General features: G+C 39.0%; 6 protein-coding genes across 10 annotated transcripts in view; 4 read left to right on the forward strand and 2 right to left on the reverse strand.

The window, feature by feature from the left end:
- LOC118330434 (patatin-like phospholipase domain-containing protein 2) overlaps positions 1-3,692 on the forward strand; it is a 4,513-nt gene extending 821 nt beyond the window's left edge. Inside the window, exons 2-9 of the mRNA XM_035664956.1 lie at positions 291-523; positions 643-708; positions 1,190-1,399; positions 1,534-1,594; positions 1,692-1,844; positions 2,023-2,143; positions 2,284-2,349; positions 2,468-3,692. Of these exons, the coding sequence (XP_035520849.1) occupies positions 291-523; positions 643-708; positions 1,190-1,399; positions 1,534-1,594; positions 1,692-1,844; positions 2,023-2,143; positions 2,284-2,349; positions 2,468-2,495 (938 nt within the window). The 3' untranslated portion in view covers positions 2,496-3,692. The remainder of the gene's footprint in view (positions 1-290; positions 524-642; positions 709-1,189; positions 1,400-1,533; positions 1,595-1,691; positions 1,845-2,022; positions 2,144-2,283; positions 2,350-2,467) is intronic.
- A 101-nt stretch (positions 3,693-3,793) lies between these two features.
- LOC118330432 (G/T mismatch-specific thymine DNA glycosylase-like) lies at positions 3,794-9,998 on the reverse strand. 2 transcript variants are annotated; one of them, XM_035664953.1, is made up of 11 exons: positions 9,861-9,998; positions 9,152-9,226; positions 8,090-8,256; positions 7,501-7,793; positions 7,328-7,397; positions 6,870-7,005; positions 6,285-6,367; positions 6,098-6,192; positions 5,580-5,751; positions 5,321-5,473; positions 3,794-4,570 (listed from the first exon to the last, which is right to left on the reverse strand). In XM_035664953.1, the coding sequence occupies exons 2-11, from the start codon at positions 9,208-9,210 to the stop codon at positions 4,443-4,445; spliced, it is 1,356 nt and encodes a 451-aa protein (XP_035520846.1). In that variant the 5' UTR covers positions 9,211-9,226; positions 9,861-9,998; the 3' UTR covers positions 3,794-4,442. The 2 variants fall into 2 exon arrangements, with proteins under 2 accessions (XP_035520846.1, XP_035520847.1); XM_035664954.1 differs by lacking the exon at positions 9,152-9,226.
- A 626-nt stretch (positions 9,999-10,624) lies between these two features.
- Positions 10,625-16,075, reverse strand: LOC118330433 (G/T mismatch-specific thymine DNA glycosylase-like). Of its 3 annotated transcripts, none has more exons than XR_004796830.1 (10): positions 15,661-15,957; positions 14,359-14,672; positions 13,886-14,085; positions 13,628-13,697; positions 12,839-12,974; positions 12,611-12,693; positions 12,407-12,501; positions 12,149-12,320; positions 11,850-12,006; positions 10,625-11,154 (listed from the first exon to the last, which is right to left on the reverse strand). XR_004796830.1 is itself a non-coding variant. In XM_035664955.1 (10 exons), exons 1-9 carry the CDS (start codon positions 15,747-15,749, stop codon positions 11,900-11,902), a joined length of 1,266 nt encoding a protein of 421 aa, XP_035520848.1. In that variant the 5' UTR covers positions 15,750-15,957; the 3' UTR covers positions 10,626-11,154; positions 11,884-11,899. The 3 variants fall into 3 exon arrangements, 1 of the variants encoding a protein (XP_035520848.1); XM_035664955.1 differs by having other exon boundaries at positions 10,626-11,154; positions 11,884-12,006; XR_004796831.1 differs by lacking the exon at positions 15,661-15,957 and adding an exon at positions 15,973-16,075 and having other exon boundaries at positions 10,660-11,154.
- A 698-nt stretch (positions 16,076-16,773) lies between these two features.
- Positions 16,774-18,453, forward strand: cunh12orf73 (chromosome unknown C12orf73 homolog). Its single transcript, XM_035664959.1, has 3 exons — positions 16,774-16,892; positions 17,282-17,389; positions 17,961-18,453. The coding sequence occupies exons 2-3, from the start codon at positions 17,282-17,284 to the stop codon at positions 18,078-18,080; spliced, it is 228 nt and encodes a 75-aa protein (XP_035520852.1). The 5' UTR covers positions 16,774-16,892; the 3' UTR covers positions 18,081-18,453.
- Positions 18,454-18,601: 148 nt separating this feature from the next.
- Positions 18,602-20,697, forward strand: si:dkey-42p14.3 (EF-hand calcium-binding domain-containing protein 10). Its single transcript, XM_035664958.1, has 4 exons — positions 18,602-18,992; positions 19,683-19,847; positions 20,092-20,182; positions 20,300-20,697. The coding sequence occupies exons 1-4, from the start codon at positions 18,890-18,892 to the stop codon at positions 20,343-20,345; spliced, it is 405 nt and encodes a 134-aa protein (XP_035520851.1). The 5' UTR covers positions 18,602-18,889; the 3' UTR covers positions 20,346-20,697.
- Positions 20,698-21,386: 689 nt separating this feature from the next.
- samm50 (SAMM50 sorting and assembly machinery component) overlaps positions 21,387-25,760 on the forward strand; it is a 6,235-nt gene continuing 1,861 nt past the window's right edge. For both annotated transcript variants that reach the window (XM_035665701.1, XM_035665702.1), the window contains exons 1-11: positions 21,387-21,539; positions 22,630-22,740; positions 22,949-23,050; positions 23,152-23,239; positions 23,342-23,448; positions 23,761-23,891; positions 24,123-24,210; positions 24,556-24,684; positions 24,982-25,053; positions 25,156-25,242; positions 25,508-25,578. In XM_035665701.1, coding sequence (XP_035521594.1) covers positions 21,519-21,539; positions 22,630-22,740; positions 22,949-23,050; positions 23,152-23,239; positions 23,342-23,448; positions 23,761-23,891; positions 24,123-24,210; positions 24,556-24,684; positions 24,982-25,053; positions 25,156-25,242; positions 25,508-25,578 — 1,007 coding nt within the window. In that variant the 5' untranslated portion in view covers positions 21,387-21,518. The remainder of the gene's footprint in view (positions 21,540-22,629; positions 22,741-22,948; positions 23,051-23,151; positions 23,240-23,341; positions 23,449-23,760; positions 23,892-24,122; positions 24,211-24,555; positions 24,685-24,981; positions 25,054-25,155; positions 25,243-25,507; positions 25,579-25,760) is intronic.

A 25,760-nucleotide genomic window follows, 5' to 3' on the forward strand; every position in this document is an offset into this window, starting at 1 on the left:
ATAACAATAAAAATAAAATAACAATACAATAATAAAAAACACCATAATATATTCATCATTTTGATCATGTGACAGCCATGAATCCGCAGTAGAAAGGATACAAATTACTTACAGCAATAAAGCAACAACAAGGAAAGAACAGTGATGTAAAAAAAACAATCATCTGAAACAATCATCAAAAAGTTACTGATTCCCTACAATACCCAGAATGCATTTCAGAGCTCTAACAGAAGAAGCAGTTTGTCTGCAGCTGTAATTCATGGCTGATTTTACTACATTTTCCTCCTCAGAGCAGTTCTGTGTTGATGTTTTGACCATGGCGAAAGCGGCCAGGAAACACACTCTGGGAGTTTTCCACCCTACCTTCAGTCTGCTGCGTATTGTTCGGCACTCCCTGCTGGAGAAGCTTCCGGCAGACGCCCACCTCCGGGCCTCTGGAAAGCTCTGTGTGTCCCTCACCAGACTGGCTGATGGAAAGAACGTTTTGGTGTCAGAGTTTGACAGCAGAGAGGAGCTCATTCAGGTAGAAGAGGGATGGAAATAATTTGCAGCCTGGTTTGATTTCACTGCATCTGTTCTGATAATATTCCAGCAAAATGCCAGCAGCTGAATGTCTGATATCTGAATCGTCTACCCATACAGGTTCTCACGTGCAGCTGCTTTTTTCCTGTTTACTGTGGTTTCATCCCACCTTCATACCGTGGAGTGGTGAGTAGAGATCCATACATTTTCTAACTTAAGTTTTTGTTAAAAGATTAGAAGGAATGGTTATACAATATGATTGTACTGTGTTCTTTACTTTAAAGCCCCCTATAATCTTTTTAAATCCTATAAAAAGGAGTAAAAAAAATCTGAGGAGGGATTTCTGTTTGCCTATACTTCATGGTGCATAGGGGAGAGAAAAATCTGAATACTGCAAGTCAAACTTAGTTACATGTATAATTAGTAGTAGTAGTGTAGTATTATTAAGAACAACTTTATTGTAGATGTGTTTTGACTTGTGACCATCTGAGTCATCATACAAAACTGCAATCTTGCTGGAGTTTAACCTCTTTAAATGTCTTATCAATATTGTTTCAAATAATGTAATAATCATTACATTATCAAACCCTGCAAGCTGATCATTTTGAATCTTTTGTGGCCATCTGAGACTTCGATCAACATTTATTTCCTTTCTCCTTCCTCTCAGCACTATGTGGACGGCGCCCTCAGCAACAACATGCCCCTGTTCGAGCAGAGAAACACCATCACTTTTGCCCCGTTCTCAGGAGAGAGCGACATCTGCCCCAGAGAGGGTACATTCAACTTCTTCGAGGTGCACTACGGCAACATAAGCATCCAGGTCAACACAGGAAATGTGCATCGGATCTGTACGTCCTTCCTCCCTCCCAAACCTGAGGTGAGTCTAGTCTTTAAACATGTTTTTTAACTCAAAACTTTCACAGAGGAAAATCTCTACTTCTCTCATCTGTCACACCAAGAACACGAATGTATTGAGTTAAAAGACGAGCAAACAAACCTTGTTCTTGACAGAAGCTGGCTGAGATCTGCCACAACGGCTACATGGATGCTCTTCGTTTCCTGAGAGAAAGAGGTGAGCTCTTCCACCTTCATCCTCCTCACAACTGAGCCTTTGATTTTTTGTTGTTAGTCAGAAGCAAAACATGTTAGTAGTCAAATGTCTGTGATAGATCTGCTTGGACTCCAGCATCTTCCCTCCAGTTCTGTGGCAGAGACCTTTAAAACAGAGAAGACATTGTTGAATGGACAAAACCCTCATAAGGAAGATCATTGGTGGCTGGATCTGAAAGTCGAAGAGAACCTCCCAGTTAGCTTCAAGAAAGGTAAGGAGGACAAATGGGACTGGCTCCTAATAATCAGGCCACAGGTTTGCAAGTCAAACAAAGGGTTAAGTTAGTTTCAAGGTTCGATGGCCATAGGCAGAATACACAGACTGGGATAGAGAATAATGAATGCCCCTGATGTCCACATTTTGTGTATGTGTATGTGTGTGTGTCTCAGTGCTGTGTGTGGCGTGCAGGGACGATCAGGATGGTGGCAAGTTCCTTCCAGTGAAAGTGGTTATGTATCTGCTGACCCTCTTAATGCTGCCCATCGAGCTGGCTGTCTTACTCACCAAAAGGTAAAGCGGTTTGATCATGCAAGCAGAGAGGAAGGGGATGAAGCAAGAGAATAACTGTCACTTCACATCAATCCATCAACAATTTTTGATATATTGGTCTTTTCTCGTGGCAGCATAATGCATATAATATATAATTGCAGACTTTTGACGTCGACCACAGATCTCTGCAGGCAGACATGGTGCAGCGGAGGCAAAGACTCCAGCAGGTAAGTGCGTTGAATAATAATTCATACTTTTTTGCCACTGCTGCTTTAACACTTACCAGTAAACTGAAAACCCTACTTTTGATGATGCTCATCTTTGTATTCTCCTGTGCATTTCCAGAGCAGCGCAGCAGCGGCAAGTCCTCTAACTCAGAGAGAAAGGGGCAATAATATCAAACCTTTGACCTCAACTTTTCACTGGGACAACGACCGGACCTCTTTTCCCCCGCCTCGACACATGCAGGTCCATCCAACCATAAAACACCTGCATGTGGTAAGGTGACTTTAAACCGAAGAGGTAAATAGACTCTTCTTCAACCATAAACCAGGCAGAAAAAAAAAAGCAGTGACCAGCAATTTCAACAAAGACTCAATTTGGAGTTCAAGAGTTGACAAGAAACCAGTGTTCATTTCAGTGCAAAGTTATCTGCTAAATGCATACATTTCTGGTTTTCATCTAGACTATAAGAAAACAAGTTTTAAGTAAGTTCACTTAAGAAAAATATGTGGTGTACCATACCGCATATTTTGTAGTATTGCAAATACGATTTTTTTTTGTTACAGTAGGATTTTCATAGGAAGTATTTTTATTCATATGAAAATCTGAATGATTTTTACATTATCTTGCTTACAAGTATGTGACATCTCAATCACATCTACAAGTCTGTGGCAATACTCCATAAGTGAATGGTGGTGTTTTGTTTTTAGTATAGCATGGCAGTAACATGCCGCAATGTTTGGAGAGTTTTTTTGAGGCAGTGTGTAAAATATGTTTTAAAGTATGTTGATTTCTAACGGACTTGCGCTGAAATTCAAAACTGTGAATTTTTTTTTAAGAGCTCATTAATAGCAAATACATCTTTAATTCAAAGGCTTTTAAAGATATGTAAAAGTCAGCTAGTTTGGTCATGAGATAAGATGTTGTCGTTATGTCTAACATGTTCATTTACCTCTGCTGATGCATCTTGGAGCAAACCATGTTAATGTTGCATGTCAGCCCTTCTCTTTTACATTGGGCTCCACTTTTAACTGTTGTCATTTCTTATGTAAAGGCTGGTATATAATGATTATTTTCATTATCGATTAATCTGTTGATAATTTTCTCGATTAATCGATTAGTTGTTTGGTCCATAAAATGTCACAAAATGGTGAAAATGTTGATCACTGTTTCCCAAAGCCCAGGGTTTGTCCACAACCCAAAGATATTCAGTTTACGGTCATACAGAAGACTGAAGAAGGCAGAAAATATTCACATTTGAGAAGCTGAAATCAGAATTCAAAAACAATCAAAATAGTTAGCAATTAATCTAATAGTGGATTACTAATCGATTAACCCACCAATCATTGCAGCTCTACAAATAACACCTCGTTATCCTCACTGTACTCTGTTTACCCACAACACTGTGCTGTATGACACTTAAAATGAATGAAAGTTAATCGAATAATATAGAAAAAGCATCATCAGGACATTTTAATGGACAAATGTTTCATAAAATTCCTTGTGAATGACATTTTCATAAACATACAAAACATAATTCTAAAATTCCTAAAGCAAAAAAGTGATAATAGTAAAGATTAAAACAAAACCTCATTGAGTGTTGTAACATTATATTGAAAGGCTCGTCAGAAATTCCTCGTGTGGAATTTCCAACTTCCATGTTGAGTCTGGTCAGTTCATAGCACCATGAATGTAAAACATTAATGCTAGCTGAATCCTCACTTCACACAGAGGATCCTATAGGCTCACACTGATCAGTCAAGCTCATAAAATAACTATCTGGAGTTTTATCTACTGTCAAAACAGTAGACGTGAATGTTTACAATTACTGCATCATGTGCAGTATGGTACAGTACAGTAAAAAGGCAAAACAAACATTTAAATACATGACCTTCTCCAAGGACAGTCAAGCATCATTGTCAAGTCCCTGATTTCACATATTTAAAAAGACTGCCCTGAAGCTCATCATACATGTATACAAGACCACAAACAAAAAGAAATAAAAAATATTTCCAAAAAGTCCATCTATGTGTGTATATCCCACTCGGACCCTAATAAAAAGGAAAACAATCTAAAACCTGACAAAAGAGTCTTTTCCTTATGCACTGCCACCCTTTGGTCCACCACTGATGTCTGGGATCTGATCTGCGAAGGACTGGGTCATCCACTGTCCGTCCGGGAGCTGGCCTACTGCTGTTTGTGACGTGGCTGCCTCAGGTACTCCTTCTGTAGACAGACAACACACAGACAACACACAGACTGAAGCCCTCTGCTGAGAATAATGTAACAAGTCTGACAAATATACAGTATTATTTTCAAGATAGCAATAAACCGATCCTAAGCTATGGCCATGCATGTGATTGTATTGGAGGTCTTATGAAGCGGTAAGAGGATAGGGTTGTCATATATGTGTGTACTTGTAAAAGAAACACCAAACACAGGTATCAGCCGATATTTGACCGTGTTGCCTGACAACAAATTTCACACAAATACCGATGTACTCCATGCGGCAGCACGGACAGGGAGTGGCTGTTTAGGTCTGCGTCTCACATCTTGGATGAAAATAGAAAAAGACCAAGTTCTACCCAACAGGGTTCAGATGTTTATCTTTGTAGATTTCTTTGTTTCCCTGTCACAAAAGGGTAAATAAATAACAACAAAATAACATTGGAATCAGCATCAATACCATCAATTATTGGCCAAATTGTTGTTTTAAACATTGCTATTGGCCCAGAATTTACCAATCAGTGCACCCCTATTAAGAAATGTATTGGATGCATACATGGCTAAGAAATTTGGTTTATCCAGAAGTTATTTACCTTAAGGAGGGTTCAAATATGTGTCTGTATAAACAAAAACGTGCTGATCAGGGTGATCATTAACAATCACAATAACATTAACCTAAAATTGATTTAATAAACTGCGAAGAGCACGATACACTCTGCAGAACTAAACCGCTTCAACTGTGTGTGTTACCTCTGTTTTCTACAGACGAGAATGTACAGTGACCGTTGGTCTGGGTTTGGGCCGGCTCCCCTTCAGGTCCTCGCTCTGCATATGCTCCACCGTAGGCATCTTCATAACCAGGGTCGTACTGCTCCTCCTTAATCGCCATCCTCTTGGCATCCTCTGATGATGGACAAAAAAAGGGAAGAGTGAATGTCTGACTGACGTGATCTGACTGGATCTAGAGATTTAAAACAAAACACGTTGATCCGTCCATGACTGGGCTTACCCTTTGCCAAATTCAGGTCAAACGAGTATTCCACCTCCTCAATATCAGTGCTTTTTTGGATGCCCTTCAGCTTATCTCTGAGCTCCCTCAGTTTGATGTAGAAGTGAACTTTGTCCTGAGCACGAGGGAACTGAGCACAACGGGCGCTGGAGGAAGGCATCAGATACAGAGCCTGTACAGGAGAAATAAATGTCTTAACAATCCTTCAAAGATGATACCTACAGTTCATTTTCTAAACTGACAACTCTTGATTTATGAAAATGCTATGGGCTTTTAAGTCTTAAACAAAACAAATATTTTAGATGTTAACAGAATTTATAACAATGCACCACCATTTACGATTTCTATCAAGTACTGATCTGAGCCATTGATTTTACTGAACAGATAAGACGACCATTTAGTCTCTGGGGTAAAATGCAGAATACATCTATTTTGAGAAGCCCATTTGGAAAATGAGGCTGTCTTTCATCAATATTTGAGGAGTCTATAATGAAATTGCAAAGCAATCAGGTGCTCACCACGTCACAGTCGGGGATCGTGTGTGGCTGCAAACCAAAGTCAAGTTTCTTTGGTTTTTTGCCAAACATCTCTCTACAGAACATTTCATAGATGCCTTGGGGGGAAAAAAACAGAAATAAATTAGTTTAATTCACATTAACAAATTATTTTATTGTAACCATTGCTCTGAAGTAGAAGAGTACTTACATTTTCCATTGAAAACAGCAATTAGAGGTTTGAATTTCTTCAGTTTCTCTACAAGAATTTTGCCTCCTTCACGTAACTCTTTACTGTAGAGATGAAAACAAAAGAAAAATGGTTCCAATACATTGTTACAACAAAACTCTTATCTCAAAGGTGACAGGAATCTCAGCCTAACACAGTCAGTCATTATGATTCCTCTTTACCCATCCAACTTCAGAATAAAACATGGTACTGGAACTTAGAGATGTTCCAGTTCCCGATATCGATTCTGATACAAGTACACTGTATATTATTATAATTTAACACGCGTATACTATTAAGCCTCTATGATTGCTATTATTGTTGTATGGCCTGGCTCAGGTTAAACCCTTTATCAGAGTCAGAGTAGGGCAAGTCATGACTTTGCTATCCCAGGAAAAAATGCACGGACACGCCAATACCTGATACCACCATGTAGGCAGTATCAGAGGAATTTCTGATACTGGTATCAGAACAACTTTGCTCAGGATGCTTCCACTTTGCTCTAAATATAGATTTTATGGCTCCAGTAATATCAAAGCGATGCCACGCTTCACACTATAGGCCTACCTTGAGAGGTCTTTGCTCCCTGGTGTCGCCCTGGCCACCATGTTGGTGAAGCCCATTTTGTATTTGACAGGCAGGGTGGTGTCATGCATGTGGTTGAGTTGCTCCTCAGTAAATCCAGACAGGAACAAACACTTCCCTGAAATTAAAGCAGTACCCAGTTATTCATCTCTTGTGGCACAACACAAACATGTATTTTTCTGAAACTAATTAATTGACAGCATGTGACAGCATCCTGCTTAATCTTCACTTATAACATGGGAAGAGCAAGGTAATTTAATGTGAACCTCGATAACCTGACTTCACAAGAAATGTCCCCACTCTACAACTGGGTCTTACAAAGGTAGTACAGGATCATACACTCTCTTATAGTATTTCTTTTTTGCAGACCAGCACAGGAACCCTTTTTTTTTTTTTTTTACTATTGCACAACTCAAAATCATTCTTGTCACACAACTTACAAAAATGATTTCCAGGACCTGGAAACCACCGTCCAATGTAAGCTGCCATCAGTCCTGGATTGATGCCAATCTGAAAGCAAAGTGGCAGATGTTTTTGAAGCTTACGATCTCACATTTATTCCAAAAAACCAAGGTTTGGTTCTGTTGTAAGACAGATGGACAAAGAACCTTACAATGACATAGTCCAGGTTGTAATCCAGCAGGTCTGGTAGAGTTTTTTTCATGACTTCCTCCTCTGACATTCCCTTGAAGCGATCAACTTTCCTCTTCACCTTCTTGAAGCTCTCATCAATCTTCTCTTGCTTGCCATCTGCCTGAGCCTCAGTGGCCTTCTTGGGCTTAGGACCAGGTTTGGCTTTTGGTGCTTTTGGCTCCTTAGGTGGCTTCGGTGGCTTTGGGATTTTTGGTGGTTTGGGTGCCTTGGGTTCCTTGGGTTGAGCTTGTCTGCCTCGCTTTTTGGCTGGGGCTACAAGAAAAGTTCAGAGAGATTATATAATAAGGAAGAACTGTCTGAACCGTCACCATGTCCTTGCACTTTGTTGAACTGTTGACAGACTCTTGCTCATCTATATCTTACTTCATATTACTCTATTTCATTTCATTTTTGAAGTGTCTTGAAGCATCAAAGTCATGCAAACTAAATACTACAAATTATTTCAGAAAGACACATATTTGACAAAGCTGTCACTAACTTAGCTTTTCTCCAAAAGCATGCTGATCTATTAACAGTTAAGATATTTTATTCAAAAGAGATCATAGTACGTTTTGCCAGGTTGGCAGGTTCCTGCTGATCCATCATGGGTTCTGGATCAGCCATGTGTGCCATGGCTGTCTCTCCCGCCTGCCCCTCCGGGTAGTGGAACTGATGGTTGGGGTTGAAGCCTGAATATTGGGCCTGGAGAGCTTGAAACTGCTGTGCAGACTGAACCCTGTGGTCGAAGAATATTTCTTTTAAAAACGGGGGAAATTATAAATACAACAAGTGAAATGGCAGTGGGGTGTGCTGCAGCGTTAAAGCTGAGTCAGACCCGTGTGTTGTGTAAGCTGTGTGCTTTTTGGTTTGGTTGAACTATTTTCTGTATTTGAGTGTTACACAGCAACGATCAGTGACTTTGTTTAAAAAAAAATAAATAAATGCAACTGATACATTCTCTTACAATTAATGAGAGTACGTTAAACCTCACAGAGGATGTGTTCCTTTATTAGAACTTAATAAGATCTGAGTAAATCACCAGTTTATTCAGTGAATAAAAACTATATTTAGTTGCCAGTTTAGTTGAAAACGTCTCGGCGAGGTGATTGTGAAGCTTTACGTCAATGATAGTACTAAATACTAGAAACTGTATTGGAGCTCTCTTGTACAAGGTTGCATTAGTTTTAACAAGGTGGACCTAATAAACTGGCAACTGAGTTCACTGTCAATCTGGTGTTAAAACGTGGAATCAGTGTAAATCAGTGTATCTGTAATCTGTCTCTATATCCTAGTGCTTATTTTCACACCACACGGAAAAACCCCACACTGTTAGTTCCCAGTCAACAGTGGTCAGTGAATCAAAGAGCTTCCTGTCATATGAATGGGAAAGATACTCCACCACCAATATGCTCTCATTGTGTTAAACCACAGTAAAATGCCATTGGGCTAAAACAAAGTCATTCACGGTGCACAAACCAAAAGGCATATCATGAAAACAATGACAAAACAAAAGTTAAACGGGCAACTGGGCGCACATGCTTTCATTTCATTTTCATCACACTGCCATTCAGAGGCTTGCGGATATAATCGGACTCCTGTGTGGCCACATTGTGGTGAGGAGGAAGACTCACCACTGTTGAAGATACTCCGGGGAGACAACAGGGAATGATCCATTCAGCTTTTCTTCCATCTTTTGGGCGGTTTGACTTTATTAAATAAATCAATATGGATGTTGAGGAAACATAGCTAGGTCATGTACATGTGCTTTGGCATATTAAAGAGTGTGGCCGTGTATGAAACTGAATGCATGTGCCAGGGCATTGTAGACAAACTGTGGAGTCAGCAACAAAAGATAAACCACAACATAAACAATACCAACAAAGGATAACTCAGGTGGTGATTACACATTAAAACATTAAAAACACTCAGTATTTCATGAAAAGTACAACTACAGTAGGTGTACTGTTAACAAACATCTACACCTGCTCAAATGTCTCTTCCCTCTTCAATAGCTATGCTACCTCACAAGCTAAACCCGGATGAATCCAGCCATCAATGTGCCATTTAAAACACAATCTCAGACACACTGCTGGGCCGGGCAGGGAAAGGTACGAGTTTGTGTCTACTTCCTTTCAACTGTGGCTGTTTCGTACTCGAGATACCAGTGGTTTGGTTTTAGTTAACAACAGTTCAGTAGCAGTAGCCACAAGTGCAGCTAGTGTTAGCAGGCAGCTAGCTGTGGAGCTAACTGAGCACGGATGAATGGTTTGGTTTCCACTGGGAGTCCTAAACGTAAACAAACAGCACTTAGTTCACCGATATTTGAAGATTTTAACGAACCTGTGGTGGGTACGGTTCAATTGTGTTCCTTCTGTAAAGAGAAATGTTTATTTTCCATCTATCCCGCTCTTCTATTCACAACATACGAGGGGCAACAGAGGCAACAAAGACGTGACAGCACTGCCGGTGTTCCGGTCAACTTTGACACCGGACGATCTCAAGTCTCAGTCGTAGGTGTTTAAAAAGAAACGTATGAAAGTATGAATACGAAAAATAACGATGAAGCAGCATATTTTAGATTTAGTTGAGTTGTATATCCTCTTATTCAATAAACCTGTGTGAATATGGTGTTTGTGCTGTTAACTGCAGAGTAAAATCGAAAACGAACAAAACGGTACTCACCTATTTTAGCATTGGTATGAGCTGCTCGACTTTTAAACTCCGCTAGGTTTGTTCCTATTGGCTGCCTGTAATGTTTAAAGGGTTGTGTGTTTGTGCAGCGTGTGTGTGTTATTTGCATCGTGACTATGGGGCATGCAGTTTTCCCCCCCAGTATTGAATTTAACACATGATCAATAAAAAGAAAAATAACGTTAATAACTGCTAAAACACACTTTTGTGGCGTCTTACACAGTTTAAAGGCTCCAATGTTCATCTTTAAATCCTTTTAATGTGTTGGACCTCTTTACAACAGAAAATATGAAAGTATCTATACTATACTGTTCCCTATTTTTGAAAATTAGATTTATAATTGTTTTAATTAATTGTACTGGGTTAAAGTTAAGTTATCTTGTATCGATCCATGCATGGAAATTCAGGGCAGTCACTGCGACGCCTGGGGACCAACCAAGAGTAACCAGACATTTTGTTTCCTTACATTACAGGTTATATATTACAGCTTCACATGAACAACTTACAACAATGAGACGGAAAATGTGCCAGCGTTAGAAGAGATTTAATAACTCTGTAATTACAGATTAGAAATTCCAGAGTACAATTACCTATTTATACAGCTGATAAATCATAAAATGTCATTCTTTTAAAATACAAAAATAAGTCACTGGACACACATACCATACAAAATGCAATAAATAGTGATAAAAAATTACACCAAAAACATGCACCGTTTGTGTGAGAGTTAGAAAATGTAACCGTTGTGGGCATTTCTCCCTTGTGCGTCATTGCGATGCGTCAGAGGCTGTATGACTCCTCTTCTCTTGTGGTGTCATCAGAGGGTTGTGTTCCCTCATTGATGCCTCATGCTACTAGTACAGCTGATATCTGGTATGCTGAGCGAACATCTCCAGCTGCAGTGATTCCATGTTTTCCGCTGACTGGCCTACAATGTCCGTTTCTGCAAGAAACCACAATAAAGATTGATTTTGCTGCTTGAGGAAGACAGTTGTAAGTCATAAACCAATACATATTAGTAGTAATAGTTCAGCATTCATTTCTAGAAACCACTTGTTTTGTGTGTTTTATGTAATTTACTGGAAACTGTGTAACCTTAAAGATGCCCTGTGGAGTTTTCTTGGAAACAAAAACACAATTATTTTAAAGTTCAGTGTTGCTCACCAAAATGGATTGTGTGTATTCTTGAGGTCTGAAAAACACAGTAAATGCATTTCCTCCCTGGTAACACACAAGTTGTTTTTCTTTAACAAAAAATTATCTGGATTCTTTACTAGCCTTTGCTGGTGCATTACTGCAAGATATCTCGGTCACAATTGGCAGCAATATGTATAGTTGTATAGCTTGTGCGCACAAAACGGGGATCCACTCATAGAAAAACTACTCTATAGCGCTACTTGATGTCCAAAAACTCCACAGGTTACCTTTAACACTCGTGACGACGACTTTTCACACCATAATTTTTGGGACCTAGAATTGCTTTAGATAAATCAGTCACAGTGTTTCGGAGACATTATTTACAACTACTACATTATATGCACCTCAAACTATTAATTGTTATATTTATAAATAAAAAATAAGTCCCATTCCATCTAGTTCCATCTAAATTTAATTAGAACTACATGGTAACTACGCTACCTGTGTGCTACTGCAGACAAGCTTGTTTTTTCACCTCTCCTCGGACTCTTTTAGTTGGGGGTGTTGCTGCTTTGCTTGGCGTCGTCATGCGGCCCACTACAGCTTTCATACTCTGGATCCACCTGCTCTTCTTTGATTGCAATCCTCTTAGCATCCTCTGCGGAACAAACGCAACAACAAGGAGTTAGATCTTCATCTAAGACGTGTCTGTAAACACAGCTATGTCTGTACAAGATGTTTCAGAAAATGAGCAGGTATATATAGCTGAACTATACAGCTAAAGGGATTGTAGAGTTTACCTTTAGCTAGCTGCAGATCGAAGGAGTACTTTGTCTCTTCCACCTCGTGGCCGGGTACCTGCCCTTTCATCTGGTCTCGCAGTTCCTTCAGCTTGATGTAGAAATGTACCTTATCCTGTGCACGGGGAAACTGGGCACAGCGGGGGCTTGACGATGGCATCAAGTAGCACACCTAGGTGAAAGGAAATACACCATGAGGATTGTTGTTTGTACTGTAGAGTATATCTTAAGAGTAATCAAGCAACTGTTTCAACATACCGTTTCAGTTTCGGGGATTTTGTAGGGCTGTAGACCGAACTCCAGATTCTTTGCCTTCACACCAAATGTCTCTTTGCAGAAGATTTCATAAATACCTGCCAAAATAAACAAATGTCCACACACTGTGAAACCTACCTAACGGCTTTATGAATAAGCTATCAGTAAACTTACAGTAAGGTAGTTTCAGTGTTTTAATTATTTTACCTTTTCCATTAAAAGCAGCTATTAATGGCTTGTACTTCTGCAGCTTGTCAAGTAACTGTCGACCTCCTTCACGAATCTCCTTACTGAGACAAAAACATAAAACCAGCAAAATGTTATCTATGTTTGGTTCAAAGGACGAACTGGATTACATCAGTGTAATGGTGATTTGTATCCATTCCTCACTGTGTAATGCACTAATTCTGAATGAATGTGTTTCTTTCTATTCACCTGGAGAGGTCCTTGCTGCCAGGGGTGGTCCTCTCTACCATGTTGGTGAAGCCGATGCTATAATTCTCAGGCAGGCTTTGGTCATGCATGTAGTTGAGCTGCTCGTCAGTTAGACCAGAGAGAAACAGACATTTCCCTGGATAAGAAAGAAGAGTTACCCATTTTATGGTATGGTGATATTAAGTGGCTGTTGAGACACACAAAATACATTTTCAAAACACTGGACCCAGATTTGTTTTTTTAACAGGTTAAGAGATTCTTTAGTTATTGCATTTGTACTGAAGCCACAGGAATACGTCAGCACACACAGCTGGACAATATGCAGGTTTGTTTTCCAGCATAATTCAGTTTTATGGTTTTGGCCAAGCAATAAAATGTTATATTGTAAAAGTGATGTGCTAACACTGGAGCTGCCAAAGTGACAACAACAAACAACAAATATGTTTGGCTGCCCTACCAGCATAACAAGTAACAGGGAACAAGATATAAAGGAAAACCAAAGACTACTATTACACATGTAAAAGATTCTTTAGAGAAAAGAACAACTATACTTTATATTATATATAATATATATACTATACTAGACACAGTGTGACAACAAGTATTCTTGAGAGGCGAAACATATTAAAAAGCTCATGAAATCGTTGCGCACCCTGATTTCTCTACTTGGATTTTAGGTAATGAGTTTATAATGATGGACACATGGTGGATCCAACAGGGCAGAGGAAGTTAATGGGAACACTGTCATGTATTCCCTGTAGTCAGTAATGAAATTTAATTTCAACATACAGAAATGGTTTCCTGGGTTTGGGTAATGGTGTCCTTTGAAGGCTGACAATAGTCCTGGGTTAATTCCAATCTGAGGAGAAAAATGAAGACGTTACCATGGCAACAGACCTTGAAATTACAGTTTTTTTTTTCATGACGGAAACCTTACAACATAGACACGCTGTGTGTAAATGTTTTTACACACAGTAGTACCAATGCACTACTTATCCTAATAAACAAACACATCAATTCTTAATAGGTCCCCAGTAAATAACTCACTATCAAAATGTCAAGATTGTAGGTAATAACGTCAGGCAAGGTTTTGGCCATAACCTCAGCCACTGACATGCCATTGAAGCGGTTGAGAGCCCTCTTTGCCTTTTTGGCCGCCTCAATCTCATCCTCCTCCTCCTGCGTCTTGCCCTCCTCCGCCTGCTGCTTAGGGGGCCGGCCTCTCTTCTTCTTCACCGGCGTCACAACTAAAACAGAAGAGGAGGAACGTGTTCAGGTATGACTGATGACAACACAAAGACACCGGCTGATGAATTCACAGGAGAAGTAATTCGAGAAGCAGCAGGCAGTGACGTAGATAGGCACTCTCTTTCTTTTTAGTGTAGCAAAATATAGTATACACTAACAGATGTACTACTACAATTAGTATTATATATATATATATATATATATATAAATACAGTAGATATGAGTAAAAAAGAACATTTTGGGTTTACGATGATCAATAATCTCTCCCGTACCTTGAGGTGGACCAGCCGGTTGAGATTGGTGGTGAACACTGGTCTCATGCTGCTGTATTGTATGTTGATGCTGAGGGTGGTGCAGGTGTGACGGATGCTGCTGCTCCCTGATGTTCTGCTGATAGGCCGGCTCCTGGTAGTGATTTTGGGCCGAGAGGTGGTTCTGATAAAAGGGATCCTGGTACAGAGACGGCTCCCGGTGGACAGACAGCTCGGCCATGACAGGCTCGTCTCTGGGACCTTCTGTGTAATGGCCCATGTTGTGATAGGGCATCACATATTGAGCCTCGGGGTGCTGCTGGCTGGACTGGTACCTAGAAAAGAGAGGCAGCATGAGAGAAGAAGAGAGGAGGAGGAGGAGGAGGAGGAGGAGGAAGGAGGAAGGAAGAGGAATGTTTAAGAAAGAAGGAAGAGGAAATGTGCGCAAAAGAAGAAAACCAAACCGGGTCCGGACACAGCGAGAGAAGACAAATTATGTCTGGCGGTCAATGGGGTGTGTGTGGAAAAGTGGGTGAGAAGAAACTTACAAGACACAATACTTACAAACAAACATGCGCTGATATATACCTGTTTGTATTCTCTGCATTTCATTCACTGCATGAGTGTGTATGTCAAGCTATGTCTCATTGCTTTGTCGAGGCCATTCGACTCGCTCATTGCACCCACAAATAGGTCATTTGACATTTAACTCTGATGTGTGCCGAGGTAAAGCTGACCGGAATGGAATGAAGATATACAAACAAAACTGATAAGACTTGCAAAAAACATTGTGATTGTGATTGATATGAAGTCAACTACAGGTCGAACATGTGAAAAAAGTTCCTTTTCAGGCTGTATCCATCCTACAGTTGGCAAACAGGCTGAGTAAGAGCCTCTGCAGGTGTGTTTATGAAGCCTGTAGCAAGCGATGGTGTAATAACTGCTGGATAGTGTAGTAACATGTCAGCATTTTAAGAAATATACATTTAAATGTGTCATCATATTGTTAAATTAAAATGGCAATTGGTACATGTATTATTTCATACTTTAATTATAAATGAGGGTATATCTGATTAATTATTAATCAGACATTATGAGTCACCTTCCCATTTGTAGGGCATATATTTACATTTTGACACGTTATTATCCTTAATAATCACACTATCAGCTGCTACAAGCCTAAATATAAAGTGTGTAGATATGCATGATGTTGTGTGTCAGATGCTGTTCAATTGTCTCCTTCTCATGCATGTAAATGAAGACGTCAAGCAGATAACATGAGAAGTTTCCCAGGACCTGCGGCCACCTCCAACACCAACTCACCACTGCTGAAAATAATCCGTAGGAACCGTCAATGATGTATACTGGTTTTCTTCCATCTTAACTGTTGACTTATTTGAATAAATTAACATTCATTGTGCTGACAGATGCATTAATACACACTGGAGATATGAGCTGTGTGAAGATTAGAGCACATACGGTACATTGCTGGCACAAAGAAGACGGATGGACGCTGCTACAAGAAGCTTGAGCTATCAGTACGCTAACAACATTACGCAGTCCAGCAGCTATCTTCAAACCGCAAGCGACCTCTATATTAACGAAACATAAAGGTGTGTGAGCAAACTAACATACCTGTCATACATTTTGTTCTTTAGTTTTCAAATAAGGAGACGGGGAGCAGGGAATCCTCCCAAAACAAAGACCATTTAAACGCTTCCGTTTTGCTCCGGTTGAGTGAAGGCTTACCGCCACCTGCTGGTTGTGAGCTGAACTGCACGGGTCACACTGATCATTAGGGTGCTTGGTCACAGTTTACACATTTATACTATTAAAACCAACAGTGGATAATTAATTAGAAAACTGCACATTATAAGATAAAATACGCATGGGATATATATGTTATTATTATGAGTTCGTACAAGCTACCGCTAGAGGGCGATAGAGCTTGTATGTCTGAAAGCACCAACACGACTTTACACCGTAGAAGAAGTTATGGACCAAAGATGGTGTGTTTTCATTAAGCTTATCACTCCATGGTGAATACAGGACCGCGTTCAAATACACACAAACGGTGAAAAGTTCATATCTTACCCTTCTAGATCATCCAACGTGGTGTTTTAGTTGTTTTGTTTGTTTTGTACAGCTTTATACAACAACAATGTTAGTTGGAAACACATATTATAGCACGCTAAATGTGGCTGGCGTCGTTTAGATCTTAAACAAAAGGAAAGAAAATCCAAGCTAAAGCTAGGTGTAGCCTAACCAAGAAAGCAAGAGTTGTTGTTTTTCCATTCAAGCTTTTAAAGCTATTAAAATCCACCTCCACTAATTTAATCACAAAAGCGGAGTCTACAAACGCAGGAAAAGATGACGGGAAACATAACATTTGTGTGCGTCCGTGAACAGAGACAGAGTGAGAGGTCTCAACTCGTTACAGCGATCTCTGTGTTAGCTCAGCAGCAGCAGTGTCTCAATGACACAGTTTGGTTTAAAATGGTGAAAACCAGCTTCACGTTGCGGCCAGTTATTGTAGTGACAGTGAATTAAACAAGGTAAGGACTTCCTAGCCTCATGTATGTCTGTTGCTCTGTCTCGTTTTCTGTTTGTTAAACTTTTAGCCCCGCTAACTGTCGCTACAGGACTAACACACACTGACAGTAACCTCCAAGTCCCTGGGTTTACTGTGTACCTGCACATATATTATATATGATATTATAATGGTGACCTTCACTTCATAACGCATACTTACAGTAGCTGTATATGTAGGATCACAGTATTCAATGTAATCTGTCATAATGTTCAGGTGTGTGCTGATTATGAGGCATGAAGTTGCTGTTTTAACAGACAATACCAGGTTTCATTTACCAAGAAAGATCTTATATCATGTTTGACTCTGGAATATCATTTTGATCTGGTTGCTGATCTCTTCCTCTCTGTGCAGATGCCAGCCGGTGTGTCTTGGCCTCGGTACCTGAGGATGTTCAGTGCCAGTTTACTGTCCATGTTTGCAGGAGCACAAGCTGTCCACCAGTACTACCTACCTGATTTGGTGAGGGACGGAATTAACCTTTTGTTCACTGTAGCTGTGTTTCCTGTAGATACAATCAATAAACGTGTCTGCACTGTGTTGGGATGCATTATTATGATGATTATTTACATGTTTTTTTGAAGAATATTGAAAATACAAACAAGTCTTTCTCCGGCGATGTACATACTGTACAACTGGCTGTCACTGTAGCATGCTCCTGTTATTACACAGAATATAGTATGTGCTGCTATATAGCTTCAGCTATATAATGACACACACTATATTTGTTAGTATTTTCCTGAATTTCCCATAATTAGGCTGTAAAATTGTTGCTTTTACTCAAAGATGGGTTTATGGTCACACTGTATAATGGTATACTGTGAAACCTGAGGTGATACTGAAGCCAGAATGTCTGTGTAGATGTTTTAAATCAACAGTGAAAGATAAGTGTAGCTTATGAAAATATGTTAATGTGATGTCATATCATCATAATTACGCAGGGGAAAAATAATACAATCCCATTCAACCAGACAGGCCCCATCTTTCATCTTTAAGAGTTTTTAACAGTGCTTACTGTTGATTTATTTTCCAGAGTATACCAGAGACGCCACCAAAGCCCGGGGAGCTTCAGACAGAACTGCTGGGCTACAAAGCCAAAGAAGAAGCTCTTGCTGCACTGCAGCAGCTTAAAGCAGAACAAAAGGTGGACTGATGGGGAATTATACATCCTCTGTGTGATGGACACTCAACCAAGCAGACTATGTCCAACAGCTCGAGGCTGCCACCTGCAGTAGGCATGTCTGGAAAATCTGTGTTTTCTTGGGACTAAGTGAAGTGAAAAGAAATGCTACAATGTCGGAGTCTGGCTTCTTGGGATATGGATCTAATCTGGAACAAGATCATTTGGTTTCTACAACCATTGTTAACCATTATACTTCTCTTCATCCTTTTGAATGTGCCTACAAGTGATTAAATATGTAAGAGAATGCTTCGTGAACACACAGTAATTTATTCTATTCAAATGTACAATCTTGTTTTTCCCCTAGCAGATAAATTGTATTTGATATAAACAAAATCAAACTAAACCTTTGTCAGTAATTTGTGATACATTTTAGTTTTCAACAATGGGCATACAGATTAATCATTGAAAATATTTTACCAAGCAAAACTTACAAAACATTTTTTGTTTCCAGCTTCTAAAACAAACTAAGATGTTATTCTTTTGTCTGTATTGTGTCGTTGTAAATAATATATTTGGGGTTTTGGACTGTAATGTCAACGTGGCTCTAGGAACTTGTTTCTCTCCATCAAACAATATAAACTATAAAATAAGATTCACCACTTCTGAAGAGCAACAGTTTAGTGCGGCTGTAATGAAGATATCGATCCGTACATGTTTGACCACGAGGTGATCTGAGATCTGCTCTACTGTCACTTCGTTACGTCAGCGAGTGACGCGCCTCAACCGTTGGATGTTGGCGTATCTTAGCAACAAGTGTAAACAAAGGATACGTGGAAAAGATGGCGACTCGGAGTGAAGGAGACGCTGCTGATTATCTCCAGAGACACAACTTTATGGAGCTCCTGCAAGACCTGACCAGCATGCTCTTCTTTTACAGACCTGGTTAGAGTTTGTTTATTGTTTATTGTTTATAATGTATGTAGCCTACAAGGTGATAAACAAACGCTAGCTTTTTACAATGAGTGTCCGCAGGGGCTGAAACAGGATTTTAGACCTGACGATGTCTTAAATACTTAAATATGACTTTGACGAGTCTCGTTGTATTAATGAAGTTAGGGTTACTTGTGAAAAGTTGCATTTTCAATCTTTTTTTAATGTGTCTTTTGGGAAAAACCTGTATTATTGATGTTATAACAACTATAACTAACTTACATGAAACCAACACCGATTATCCTCTGTACTTTTTTGCCAGTAAGGACGTAAAAAAGGTCTTAAATTGTATTTATAATGGTCTCAAAAAGTCTTATTTTTAACCTGCAAAAACCTGCAGATAACTGGGCAAAGAACAAATTATACTTTATTTAGCATTAACTACTGTTGCTAGATGGGAAGAGGATGGAAATAATGGAAATAATGGAAATAGGATTAATACAGTGTAATAAGCATAACCAAAACATAACCCAATGTTGTCATACTTGTATATTTTGATTTGGTTACATGTATATTTCAATAGAAGAGCAGTTATATATCAGTTCATATTAGGTTTTATACTGTTGTTTAATCTTTATTACCATAAACACAATATGTGCACCTAAATATTAGTGATTAATTGTGATTGCTTCTTTCATTCAGAGAATCCCAGAGAGTTTCTTATTGAGCAGCTGAAACAGCAGAAGTTTTCTCAGCAGAATGGCGTGAAAGGACCAACTCTGTTCAACAACGACGACCTGGCTTCAGTCTTTGGGATACTGGACCCTGCCAAAAAGAAATATATCACTTTTGCTCAGTACAAGCAGGGTGAGCACAGGACATGGACCCTTAGACTTTCCTGGGCAGACAATGCACACACTCCCAGTTTAATTAAACACATAATTGTTATTTATATTAAAAAACATAATGCTACGATCACCCAAACAAATAATAAACAATATATTAATGCATTTATTTGTCAGGTATTAATTCAGTACTTCTGTATATAATTTTTTTTCTCAGAATAACTACACTGGACAAACAAATATTAATCACAGCCTTTTTCCCACAGCTCTGACCACGCTGGGAATAAAACACATCAATGAAAGTCCTGAAGGTGTAAATGAAGACAGAATATTCTATGAGACCTTCAAAACAGAAGCGTAAGATCTTGTAAAATCTAAACAGCACGACAAAGACAATAGTCACAATCATTTGAATACATCTTTATATTATTATGGTAATTTTTTTCTCATTTAGTTGTTATTGTGTTGTTACAGGACTCGAGGCCTGCAGAGATGCTCAGCAACATATAAACAGCTGTGAACTTTTCTGTTTTCTTCCTCTCAGCTGATGTGTTATTTATTCCATTATATACTGTTGATATGTATTTGGATGTTGTCATTGGGACTGGGCTTTATGTGGAGATGTATTTAGTATTGTAAATAAACTGCTCATGTTAATATGTAATTTGATTCAGACAGTTTCAGTTTAAGCACAGTTTTGCTCTTCTTTTTACAAAAATGTGTTTATTGTTGTGGAATTTCTTCTAAAAACTGCAAGTTGCCATGCCTCAAGTAATTGCACCACGTATGGGTGCAAGATGTTATGAGACACAACTGTTTATTAAGAGCTAAGATAACAGAGTACAACAGGTATGATGCATTAAAAGTCTACATCTTCTGCATAAGTGTCACTTTCTACTTTTAATCCCACATCATTGTTCAGTTTAATAATGTTTCATATATACAATATACATTTTATATGCTTTCATTGAAGATATTTTTGTTTACTCCTCAGTGTGACCTTGGGGATTATCTCTGAGGCTGCCCAGCTCAAGTAATACATAAACACATTCAAGGATACAAGATTTTAAGTATTGTTTTACAACACAAGGTTCCATAATAAAATTCAGGACGTAGTTCCCTTTAAAAACGTAAAAAATAATATATATATACCCAAATTATTTACAGTAAAATTGATTAATAAGACATAAAAAGAACAGTTTTTATTGATTTTATCAGGAGAACCATCGAAACAGGCCTGAAAGACATATTAAAATATGAGATAATCTCTGACAATCATAATCTCTATCTGAATACAAAATTAAGTTCTTCATTTTATTTAATTAAATGAAAATTATTATTATTATTATTAGCAGTATTAGAAGTAGTATTTATTGTGAATGAATTAAATGATAGTACGATATAATATAGTGTAATTTATTAACACAACAGTAAGAATAGTAGTATTAGTAGTAGAAATAGTGATAATACCGTATACATTTATTTTCAACTAGGTTATACATTGTCTCATTTTGCAGCGTTGCTGTGTTGAATGCGCACCAGCTGAAGGCGTGGTCAGGAAGTGACATGGCCGTCTCCTTATACGGAGCCTCGTCGCCTTCCTCCGGTTACTTGTAGGTTAAATTAGTTATTGTTTTCTTCCACACACAGTTTCACCCATATTTTACCGGGACAGCGCCTTACGGAGCTCAGCATGGGCACCGTCCATGCCAGGGTAAGACGAAAGCTGGTGAACATGTTAGCTAGGACTTTGACCTGTCTGTGTGTTCAGTGAGTTATCTGACAGAGCGGCTGCTGTGCTGCAAGAAAAAGGCCCACACTGTACATTCAACAAGGTCCAACAATGCTCAGGCACTCAGCTCTGTGATAAGAAACTGAATGACTTCCCTGCTGAACATGGCAGCGAGTTTTTTATACGCCACAGTTAAAGGTAAAGATAGAACCAGAGGCGTATTTAGATACAAGTCATTAGTAGTAAGTGACAGATGCTAGTGGGTGCTTCATTCACTGTCGCTACTGGCAGCTCTCCTAGTAAACAGCTTGTGTTTACTACACTTGCATCTTAGTGTTGTCGCTTCTTTATCCATTTATTCTTTCCAGAGCTGCAGCCAGGGCCAGGCTAGTCAAAAAATATAACCAGAGTAAATCAATGAATATTATTGTTAGCTACCTAATTAAAATGAACAGTAAAGAAAAATATAAAGCTTTCTATGTTTTCTGCAACCTCATATCACACTTCATTTGACCTCTGAAGATCTGTAAAATAAATAAAATCTTAGTTGATTTTGACCCTCTGTTTATGTGTCGTCTAGTCCCCACCCCCCCATTAAACATTTCCCATTTTCCCAAAGCAGATATGATGATGAGATTGGCTTGTCACTGACCAGACTCTGTAAAACTGAATACTTTTTTTAAATGACAAAATGTCACATTTTATACCTAGATTGAGAGAACATTAGTCAGGAGTACTGATTAATAGTTTAAATAATGTTTCTAGGCAAAAAAATTTATCTTTCTCTTATGACAGCTCCAATGTGATGATTTGCTGCTTTTCTCTGTTTTATATTGTCGTAAACTGACATCATTTGTGGGAAACCTTGATGGACATTTTTCACTTTTTTACAGATCAAATGATAGAAATAGAAAAAAAATCATTCGTTGCAGCCCTACTCTGCTGCTGGGTGTTTTATTGTTGTGGAGAATAATAAATGAGCACAATCAGATTATGTTCTTGATTTGATAGGTAAAACACGGTATGAACTCTGATTGTGATTATATTGTTTGTATTATATTTTGTGTTACAGAGCCTGGATCCTCTGCCCATGCAAGGGCCAGAGCTCGGAGTTCAAGCTGACGACATCGAGGCTCCAGATATTGAGCAGGAGCCAAAGCAGGAAGTTCTAGAAAACAAGGATGTAAGATTTGTTTTGGTCCAGGCAATAATTTCACCAGACTCTCTCAACAGGACTCACACTTTGTTTGTGGTTGGCCCCCACTTGAAAGTGCAGCTTTAGTCATTTTATAGGTGGAAAAACTGCATCATAATATTTGGCTAATGATGAATGATTACAGTGTATTTTGTTGTGGATGTTCCAGTAGTTTTCTGTCTCTCCTGTTTTTTAGGTTGTTGTTCAACGAGTGCACATAGACGGGCTCGGAAGAACCAAGGAGGATGCGTTGACTTACGAAATTGCAGGAGTGTTTCGGGCAAAGAACTTGATTGATGTAGGTGCATGTGAATACAGCTGTACTAATTAATACTTGATCAATTTATGCTTGTGAGTAGCCGTCCCTGCCAGCAACACATGGTTCAATTTGTTGTGCAGGTGATGCGAAAGTCCCATGAAGCCCGACAGAAGCTGCTACGCCTCGGTATCTTCAGAAAAGTTGAAGTTGTTATTGACACATCACGAGGTATTACAAATCACGACACGGCCCCCCACGGTTTATTATTATACAATTTATTATACATACATATTTCGTTTTCGGTGTTAAACCATTGTTTGTATGCTTTAGGTGAGGATGCTCTTCCTAATGGCCTCGACGTGACATTTGAAGTCACTGAGCTGAGACGGATGACAGGCAGCTACAACACCATGGTTGGAAACAATGAAGGAAGCATGGTGAGTATTATGATGATGACCTCATGTCACCATCTACTTAGTGATCTGGTTTTAATCATAGTGTCATACTGCACTGGCTTCAATACACTGGTTTATCAATTTTTTTCTGTAAAGATAGTTTTTAATACTGACTTCAGCTGACTGCACTAGTATAATGCCACTGGATCATTTTATCATTCAGCTTGACCCAAATCTAAATGTATGTTTTATTTTTTTTTTATGCATTTATTATTTTTTGCCACAGATTGAGTTCAAATGTCTTTTACATTGATGTTTTTATTAGTTTATTAACCTCAGTTGCTTTCATTTCAGGTGCTGGGCCTGAAGTTACCCAATGTATTTGGTCGGGCGGAGAAAATGACCTTCCAATTCTCCTATGGGACCAAAGAGACGTCATATGGCCTGTCCTTCTTCAAACCCCAACCAGGTCACTTTGAACGCAAGTAAGATATTTACAACGTCAAAAACTAAATTCACATGGTATGCATGTGTAAATGTTAGCGTGGTGGTGGAGGTTGGAGAATGAGGGCATATAAGATGACTCTCCTGGTACTTCAGCTTTAGATTTGGGTCTTATGGAGGTACACTCTGTGCAGTAACTATGGACTGATATATTTTATAATCACAAAGGAATCCTCGCAGTGTATTTACATTTCTTCTTTTCTTTTTTTTAGTATCTCACTAAACGTGTACAAAGTAACAGGTCAGTTTCCATGGAGTTCGCTGAGGGAGACGGATCGAGGCATCTCCACAGAACTGAGCGTAAATTTCAATTTTATTTGGTCAATTTTGTTAGTTCTCTTGTCTCCTTGCACATGGATGAAGTGAATTAACCCATGTAGGATGTATTTTCACATAATGAGCTGAAAAGAATCATATAAGGTGTCAAAATAAAGTCCAGTTGTGGACTGGAGCTGTGTGGATTGGTTTTAGACCGATTGTCTTGCACTAACATTTACTTACCATATATGGATGGATATTGAAAGAGGCCTGCCAATTATTTTTCACATGCTGTAAGGAGATAACTAGCTTTTTTACTGCAAGAGATCTGTACAAATAAAACTAAGAAACTGGTGTCTTTTTTTTATACCAATTTACCACCCACAGTTCCCCGTGTGGAAGACCAGCCAAACCCTGAAGTGGGAGGGAGTGTGGAGAGAGCTGGGCTGTCTGGCCCGCACTGCCTCGTTTGCCGTCCGGGAGGAGAGCGGCCATTCCCTCAAGTCCTCACTCTCGGTATTTGTCTCATGTTTTACGTTGAAGATTTTACTATGGGATTTAAAATATCTTTGGAGTTTCCTGAAGTCTTCTGTCAGAGAATTCATGGCAAAGCTGTTATCCAGTTCTTGAGTCAGTCAGTTTCAAAACATTTTGCACAACAAACTCTCATAACTTGTATATATAGCGGTGATAGTGAGTGGTGGATTTGGGTTATGGTGAATCATTGAAAAAGACTGAATATCTAATAGGACACTGCAGTAATAAATCAGTACTTTGCAGTAGTTGTGTGAATGGTGCTGTTTTGTTTTACAGCATGCTATGGTCATCGACACCAGAAACTCCTCCATCCTTCCCAGGAAAGGTGGCCTGTTGAAGATCCATCAGGTTTGTTGTTTAACACTTAGCCACTGCCTTTTTTTTTTTTTTTAAAGCTCTAATACGAGTGAACTGTGCACCAGGTTGATGTTTTGTTTTGTGGTTGTGTAGGAACTTGCTGGTTATACTGGGGGAGATGCCAGTTTCCTGAAGGAGGACTTTGAGATCCAGCTCAACAAAACACTCTTTTGGGACTCTGTGAGATTCTACATTTTTTATTTCATGTTAGCAAATGATCTCATGTAAAGGCACTTAATGTAGTTGACCTTCAAGTAATACTGTAGTATAAATTAGAGGATGTAGAAATATTATTTGTGGTTTATTGATATAACAGTTATAATAATTAATTTCCAAAAACATTGTGTATTTTTGTTAAAAAACAACTTGATGTACTTCTTTGGTTAGTTTGTTGTTTCTGTGATTCTGAGTTAACTTTACTGAACACTTAAACTCTCTCCTCCAGGTCCTTTCTGCCTCATTGTGGGGCGGTTTGCTCCTACCCATCGGTGACAAGCCAACAAGCATAGCGGACAGGTAAAGAAATATCCTTTTATTATCCACAAGACCAGGTGTTTTTGACATTCTGACACTGTGAACCCCCCCCTCCAGACAAAATCAAGACAACCTTTTTAAACTTATATAACTTTATTTTTTACACACAAATGGCACCGTTAAAAGTATATCAAATTGATCCCTGGTAGCTCACCTGGTGGAAC

This window comes from Morone saxatilis, unplaced genomic scaffold, assembly GCF_004916995.1.
Source record: "Morone saxatilis isolate NCDOM2014 unplaced genomic scaffold, NCSU_SB_2.0 Contig2, whole genome shotgun sequence".
In the NCBI taxonomy this organism is placed as follows: domain Eukaryota; kingdom Metazoa; phylum Chordata; class Actinopteri; family Moronidae; genus Morone; species Morone saxatilis.